Source organism: Myotis brandtii, unplaced genomic scaffold, assembly GCF_000412655.1.
Source record: "Myotis brandtii unplaced genomic scaffold, ASM41265v1 scaffold251, whole genome shotgun sequence".
NCBI classification, from domain to species: Eukaryota; Metazoa; Chordata; class Mammalia; order Chiroptera; family Vespertilionidae; genus Myotis; species Myotis brandtii.
In genome coordinates, this window is record NW_005359516.1 from 325,042 (window position 1) to 333,294 (window position 8,253).

The following is an 8,253-nucleotide window of genomic DNA, read 5'->3' on the forward strand; positions in this document are numbered from 1 at the left end:
GCGAGCCGCCAGGGGTCGCACGGGGCTGTTCCCAAGGCCGGATGGGGTGGGGGTCTTCTCCGGTCTCACCTTGGAGCTGCTCACGAAGCGAACTTCCACGGAGACCCGGGCCCGGCCCGCCACGCCCATGCAGAAGGAGAACACGTCGCACATGGAGGCCGCCATCTTGGGCGCGCCTCCTCCTCCTGACCCTTGACCCGGGCCCGGGAGGCCCCGCCCCCACTGGCCCCGCCCCCGGTTTGGCTGCTGGGGTTGACCCACGCGCGAATCCGAATTTGGGTCCGTGTGATCTATGTTTAGATCCACTGGTGTGTGGACTGGGTGGAGCTGGGTCTGCCTTTGTGCTTCTTAAACGAATGTTTTTATTGATTTCAGAGAGGAAGGGAGAAGAAGAGAGAGAGAGAAACATCAATGATGAGAATCATTGATCGGCTGCTTCCTGCACACCCCACATTGGGGATCAAGCCTGCAATCCCTGCATGTGCCCTGACCGGAATGGAACCCTGACCTCCTGGTTTGTAGGTAGATGCTCAAACACTGAACCACGCCAGCTGGGTCTGCCTTTGTGCTTTTACATTTGTTCAGTTTTGCATCTGTCTCTGTCTTTGTGGCCAGGATGGGCCTGTATCAGAGCTGGTGTGCTGTATGGTTTTGATGTGTGCATCTGTCTGAGTTCCCCATGTGCCCTGACCGGAATGGAACCCTGACCTCCTGGTTTGTAGGTAGATGCTCAAACACTGAACCACGCCAGCTGGGTCTGCCTTTGTGCTTTTACATTTGTTCAGTTTTGCATCTGTCTCTGTCTTTGTGGCCAGGATGGGCCTGTATCAGAGCTGGTGTGCTGTATGGTTTTGATGTGTGCATCTGTCTGAGTTCATGTTTGTGTGCCTGTTGTCTCTGTCCATTCACTGACGCTTCTTGACTAAAGCAGGTCTTTGGACCCAGCCGAGAGGTAGGACAGCAGTGGGCAGAGTTACTCCTATCCTCTCTAACCCTCAAGCTGAAGGGAAGGACTAGCTTACTCCACAAAGTCTGGCACAATATTTCCCTTCTCCGTGGGCCCTCTGGCAGCGGGGCAGACAGTCCTACCAATGATCAAGTTGGACTTATTCCTGTCTCAGACTCTTCAGCGGCTTAGGGACTTTGCAGCCAGGGCGAGGGGCGGGGTGGAGTAGAATCCATAGTGGACGCCACGTCTGAGATCCCCTAAAATTATAGGCAGGCGAGTGAGTGTACATATGCACATTGTCCTGACAACAAGAGAGGGGCCGTTTTCCCACTCAGGACCCCAGGAAGCTGCAACCACTGATCTATAAGTCATGGGTCCCCACAGCCAGGCCTGACCACCATGCCCTGTTTCCTTGTCTTCCAATTGATTCTGTACGCTTGAAAAGGGACCTGTGTCTCCTTCTGCCGTGGTCCCATGGCGACATTTGGGGATTGAGTAGAGCCCAGTAACTGCTGAAAAGGTAACTGTTGATTTAAAAAGAAAAAAAAAGTGAGCCAGTTGTTCCTGGAAGAGGCAGAAAAGATTCAGCTGGGTTCTTTGATTAATAGAATTGCCTTTGGGTCCAGCATTAGGGAGGATTTCCCTGAAGATGGGTACAGAGAAGGGTTCTTGGAGCTGGACCCTGGCCTCCCTCACGCCTACAGCCTGGTGTCCAGGAGAGGATGGTCCACTGCTTTGGGAAGCAGGTGGTTTTCCAAGGCTGACTCTACTGCCTGCCTTTCCTCCCTCAGAAAACTAGAGCAGCAGGGACCGTGCCCCCTTTCACCACCAGGTGGCAGGGCAGGCCTCCTTCCACCAGCTCACCTCTACATTCTAAAGCAGTGGTTCTCAACCTTCCTAATGCCGCGACCCTTTAATACAGTTCCTCATGTTGTGGTGACCCCCCCAACCATAAAATTATTTTCGTTGCTACTTCATAACTGTAATTTTGCTACTGTTATGAATCGTAATGTAAATATCTGATATGCAGGATGTATTTTCATTGTTACAAATTGAACATAATTAAAGCATAGTGATTACTCACAAAAACATATATGTGTTATATATGTGTTTTCCGATGGTCTTAGGCGGCGACCCCTGTGAAAGGGTCGTTTGACCCCCAAAGGGGTCGCGACCCACAGGTTGAGAACCGCTGTTCTAAAGAACTACCCTCACCACAGTGCACCACCCAGGAATGTGGAGCCTGAGAGAAATCTATTCTGAAAATGCTTGTGACTGTCTTCACTGAGGTAGGCTATCAGTTAGGCTTCTTAGAGACAAACCAAGCAGATTCCGGGGAAGGAAAGGGAACTGTGAGTCAGGGTAGTGGAGAGGGGTAAATAATCACTGTTTTATGAAAAAACAGCAGAGTTTATGGTAAAATGCCACCTTGGCAGAGGCAGAGTCAAATTACTCTATATAAAGATGCGGGGGGAGGCGGGGTTAGGAAGGGAAGCTAGAGAGAAAGATAGTGGTCAGGGTAGCATGTCTGCTTCAAGGAGGCACCTGGGCCTGAGCCCCTTCTGAGAGTTATAACAGTTCAGACAAAACAAGAAAACTTTGGGGAACCTTGTGAGGGGACGGGGACTAAATAGCCTACCTTTCCCTCTTTTTTTTGCTGTCAACTCTACCATTTCTGTCTCGGGGAAGACTTCTATGCCCAGACATTGATTCAAGGAGCCTCTCTCTGCTCCACAACCAGGCCAGGAAGAGATTAATCCCTGGGGAAGCCAGGGCTGGTACAGGACCACTCCCCCAGGTGGAGGGGTCTATAAGCCTTAACAGTTGCCACACACTTAGCACTGGGCCTGGCGCTCCACATCCAGGCCAGGAAGAGATTAATCCCTGGGAAAGCCAGGGCTGGTACAGGCTCCACTCCCCCAGGTGAAGGGGTCTATAAACCTTAACAGTTGCCACACACTTAGCACTGGGCCTGGCACACTGTAAGTGCTTTATAGACATCATCTTAGCCCTGGGAGCTCTAAGCTATCAACACACCCATGATACAGGTGAAGAAAAAAGGCTCAGAAGTTCAGTAACGTGGCCAAGGACATAGCTGAAGGTCAAAGTCTGTGCTCCTGACCATGACATTATTGCAGCCTCCAGGAGTCAATATTGAAACGTTCTCAACGGTTCAGATTTCTCTGGTGCCCGTTGACCCCGATGAGACGCTTTGTCAATATGTAGAGCAGGTAGGTCCAGGGGGTGTCCCCAGGAAGAGCTAGCCCAGGCAGCCTGGGTTGAGCCTTCATCCCAATCCTCAGCTGTCCCCTCCTGACTCCGTGTCTTCTCTCTGGATGATGGTGTCAGAGCTGCTGGAGGGCTCGTCTGGGGAGGTAGCCATGGCAGACACAGCTGGTGGTTTCAGCCTTTGCTGCTTCTGATACTTGACCCTGCGGTTCTGGAACCAGACCCTCACCTATAATTGGAGGCAGTGGGCAAAGATCAGAATGTGACTAGCAATTCCCATGGCTTCCCCCATTCCCACAGAACCCACTCCACTCAAAATTGGCTCTTCCATTTAAGGGAAGCATTGCCCCCAGCACATCCTTTCCTTAATTCCAGTTGCCATTCATTCATCCGTTCACCCAACAAGTATTTTTTGAGCTTCTATTATGTACTAGGCCAGTGATGGCGAACCTTTTGAGTTTGGCGTGTCAGCATTTTGAAAAACCCTAACTTAACTCTGGTGCTGTGTCACATATAGAAATTTTTTGATATTTGCAACCATAGTAAAACAAAGACTTATATTTTTGATATTTATTTTATATATTTAAATGTCATTTAACAAAGAAAAATCAACCCAAAAAATGAGTTCGCGTGTCACCTCTGACACACGTGTCATAGGTTCGCCATCACTGTACTAGGCACTACTCCAGGTGACGGTGACACCGTGGTGAGCAACAGAGGCATGGTCCCTGCCCTCATGAAGCCCACAGTCTAGTAGAGAGAGACTAATAACAAGCATGAAAACAAGCACATAGATAAATGCAAGTGGGGGTAAAAACAGGTGTTTGAGTCTCCCTGAGACTCAGTGGATAAGAGGCCAGCCTGGCGGGGACCGAGAAAAGCAGGCCAGGGCAGGGTATGAGCTGTAGGAAGGCTCTGAGGTAGAACCAAGCTTGGGGTATTTGAGGACCAGGAAGGAGGAGAGCATCCCTGGCACAACCAAAAGTGAGAAGAGAAAGTAAAGGAAGAGAAAATGGAAGAGGTCAGTGAGGGCCAGATCACCCAGGACTGTGAAGGTCAGGGGCAAGGAATGTCAACTTGAAGGCTTTTGAGTGGAATGTGACATAGTCCTATTTACTTGTTGAGTCTTATTTACATGGCACATCTGGCTGCTGTGTGCAGAATGGATGAAAGGAGATGCAGGGGGATGGCAGGGAGGTTCTTGCAGTGATCCAGCAAGAGCTGGGGCTGACAGGACTGGGGCTGATAGGACTGGGGCAACGGAGAGAGATGAAGCGATTCCAGCAGTATTTTGGAGTAGAGGTGACAAGGCTTGCTGACGGGTTGGTAGCGGGAGAGAAGGGGAAATCTAGAATGACTAGGTATTGTGAGCAGCGGGAGGGATGGTGGGGTCACATGTGGGGAGAGGGACAGATTTGGGGAGGGGAAAAACGTCAAGAATTGAGGTTTAGACGTGTTAAATTTGAAATGCCTATCCATAAGACATCCAAGGGGAGACCTCAAGAAGGGAGTTAGATGTACAAGTCAGAAAAGGGAGGGGGGCGGTTAAGACACAAATTTAGGAGTCATTGGCTTATAGATGGTATTTCAAACCATGAGAATAAATGAGATCAGCTGGGGAGAAACATTTGAAGTCACAATGAGAAGAATAGCCTACAAAGGCAACAGAGAGGTGGGCAGAGAGCTGAGAGGAAAACCGAGAGAGCGTGTGTCTGGAAACCAGGAGAAGAGTGTGTTTCAATGAGAAAAGGAGCAGCCAGCTGTACTGAGCGGCGGAAGAAGGAAAGAAAGGAACGCATCTGTTGACTTTGGCAACACAGAGGTCATTAGAGACCCTGATGAGAAGTTTCATAGGAATGGAAGGGAAAGAATTCACATTGGAAAGAGTTAAGGAGTAGATGGGAAGTGAGGACATGGGGACAGGGAACATAGCCAGTTCTTGAGAAGTTTGTGAAAAGAGCAGAGAAATGGTGCAGTAGCTGGAAGGGAGTATGGGGGTCATGGGAATGTTTATTATTTTTAATATTCAGTTACTTGAATACCTACTTAATTTCACTGCCAGCTCCTTATTTAGCATGAAAATGTAAAGTTCTAGGTTAATATTTATAAACTAGAGGCCTAGTTCCTTCGCACCCACCTTGGCCTGGTGCTGCCCACTCACCTGCTCCACCATCCCACCACGCTCCTGCTCTCATTGGGGCCCATTGGGCCGGCAGCGCCTCCACTACCACCCACTGCCAGCACCATATCACCAACACCCGCCATGTTCTGCACCGCACCCTGGTGGTCAATACATATCTAACTTCTGGTCAGTTGAACTCCCGCCCGTAGGGACAATTTGCATATCAGCTTTTTATTATATAGGATATTATGTGATGTTTCCATAATACCATTTCAAATGGGGCTATTTTTCTCAGTCATGCAGAGAGTATGCCAATTAATTAGGCCTGCCTCCCCCAACGGCCTGGCACAGAAGAAGAAAGCCCGTTTCTTCATCCCAACTACCAGGGCCTTCCAGAGAGTAGTGTCTGTCCCCAGGTGCAGCCTGGGCCCACAGGAGGCTCTGTTCCTACCTGGTTCTCTGTAAGGTTGAGCCGGGCTGCCAGCTGGGCTCTGTTCTTTCCTACTAGATTGTGCTGTTTTGCAAACACCTTCTCCAACTCTTCCAGCTGCTCCAAGTTAAACATAGTTCGAATCCTCTTTTGGGGTCTCTCAGTGTCCTGAAGGTCCTCACTTGGGGCCCAGTCTGGGGGACTCCAGAGGCCTGGGCAGTGAATCAGCTCCAAACCTAAAGAGTAGGAGGGGAGGTTAACCAGCACCCACCTACCCACCCAAGTTGGAGGGGAGAGAACAAGCCCACCGCTCCACTGCCTGGCCTTGCCCTTGGCTGGGTAACACAGCAAGGGGCATAGTGGGAAGAGACTGCACAGAAATGACAAAACAAGTGAGACAGAAGGGACAATGTTGTGAGACTCCTGCCTCCACGATTCTCCAGCTGAGTGGCTTAACTTCTGACCCTAAGAGAAGTTGTTGAAACTTCATCTCTCCTTGCCCTCCACTCCTTTCCTTGGCTCCCTCAGGAACCCCACAGGATGGGCAGAGAAGGGACCCTCAAGGGTTCCCCCTTTTTGTTCATCAAACAAATACTTTTTGAATGTCTGTGTGTCAGGCATGGTTCCAGGACAAAATAGAAAAATCTCTGTCTAACAATAGAAAAGGTAAAGAAAATATTGAGTATGTCAGACAGTGATTAATACTAGTGAGAATATAGCAGGGAAGGATAGTGAGTGTGTGTGTATGTTGGGGGGAGGATAATTTGCATTTTTAGAAAGGGAACTGAGGTGATATTTGAATAAGGCCACTATACGCAGTTTGTGCCCTGCACAGGGGTACCCAGCTGGGAGGGTAAGTGGAGTCTGAAATTCTGCTCGCTCTCCACAGGCCAATAGTTGCCCCCTGACAAGGCTCTGTGTCTGCCTGAAGGAAGGGGTGACTTTTCCCAATGCACACACAGGTGCTATTCAGCTCGCCGAGATGTAGACAATGGAGATGAAGATTCGTCCACCAGGGGACAGTACCTGAATTACAACGCGAAAGGAACGAGAAAGTGGACCATTTGGCTGTCTGGGAGGGGAGTGTTCCAGACAGAGGAACGGAAGTGCAGCGCTAAGACCCCCTCAGCTTCCATTAGCCTTGGGGAGGCTCCCAGGGCTGCAAACTGTTCCAGGGAAGGGAGTGAGGCCAGGACCATGGCTGCCCAGGACACCAACCACCAGGCAACCCAGACTTACCATAAGTGTAAGCAACATAGCAAGAGGTGAGACACATTAATAGGGTCTGATTAAATAAAGTATAGTGCACCCTTACAATGGACCACTCTGAGGTGTAAAGAAGCTCTGTGTGGATTGATATGAAAAAGTAAGGCACAGAGCAGTGTGTCTAGTATGGGGGGAAACGTGTGTGTGTGTGTGTGTGTGTGTGTGTGTGTGTGTGTGTGTATTCAGGTATTAAATATGCATAAAGTACTTCTGAAAGAATCAAGAAAGGCGTCATGGATTGCTTGTGGGATGCGGGTAACTAGGTCTTTGAAGGTCAGCCACCTAGTGGTAGAGGGAATTTCTCCATCTCTTAGTAAACATTTTTTTTCTTCCTGAAATCAGTTACTGTATTAGTAAACATTTTGACATTTGAACTGTGTGAATGTAATAGCTATGCAAAAATGAACTTGAAAATGGGGCAACTTTAATGTAAAGTAGTTACGTGCAATTCAGACCTCAGGTGTGTGAGGAGGTTAGAAACCATGGCGGGGTGCGATGGGGCTGGCTCCGGCTGCAGTGGCATGAATTTGGATGGGGTTGGGAACCCAGGGTTTCTCTCCAACATGGGTGGGAGGCATCCCCCTCCAGAACCCCGAAAGCACTCTAAGAAAGCAGGCTCAGAGAGGTTCAGGTGGAGATGAGCTCACAGAGAGGTGAGCAGTGGAGGCGGCACTGGGGCCTGGGGATGGCCAGCTCCCAGCAGCTCCCGGCTGACCTGCACCACCTGTAGCATCTGCTTCTCCTGGCTAAGACGGGGCCATGGAGTCACCATAAGGGCTGCTTTGGGGAATAGTCTGCGCCACCAAGCATGATCCAAAGGGGGTGTGGGAGGGAGCAAACCCCTCGTGGAGGACGCCGAGTCCCCTGCAGTCCCAGCGCTGGCCGTGGTAGCCTTCCGAGCCCCGCTTGGGTCCGCCGGCACCTCTCGCTCCGCACTCGCCCTCACACTCGCCCTCACACTCGCCCTCCCACCTCAGCAGCCGGCAGGGAAGCCTGGCGCCAGGGGCTGCTCTCAGCCAGCCCTCCGGGGCCTCGGTTTCAACTGCAAGGTCAAGGGTCATAGGGCCCTTTCCCCTCCAATCGTGTGCGGTTCCCAAACTCAGGGACTTCTCTAACCTATGCAAGCCACTGTCGGGGCCTCACTCTCCACCTACCCCGCCTGCTTCCCGGGGCACCTCATACCTGTGACGCCGAGGCCCTGGAGACCGCCGAGGTGAGCCGCGCGCAGCCCCAGCGCAGGGGGCTGGGGGGACGGCT

At 50.8% G+C, this 8,253-nt stretch overlaps 2 protein-coding genes across 2 annotated transcripts in view; both read right to left on the reverse strand.

Annotated features, from left to right (window-relative positions):
• SMYD5 (SMYD family member 5) overlaps positions 1–209 on the reverse strand; it is an 11,948-nt gene extending 11,739 nt beyond the window's left edge. Inside the window, exon 1 of the mRNA XM_005867748.2 lies at positions 70–209. Within this exon, the coding sequence (XP_005867810.1) occupies positions 70–165 (96 nt within the window). The 5' untranslated portion in view covers positions 166–209. The remainder of the gene's footprint in view (positions 1–69) is intronic.
• A 3,039-nt stretch (positions 210–3,248) lies between these two features.
• Positions 3,249–8,057, reverse strand: NOTO (notochord homeobox). The gene is made up of 3 exons (XM_005867824.1): positions 7,766–8,057; positions 5,752–5,966; positions 3,249–3,407 (listed from the first exon to the last, which is right to left on the reverse strand). The coding sequence occupies exons 1-3, from the start codon at positions 8,055–8,057 to the stop codon at positions 3,249–3,251; spliced, it is 666 nt and encodes a 221-aa protein (XP_005867886.1).
• Positions 8,058–8,253: the final 196 nt, after the last annotated feature.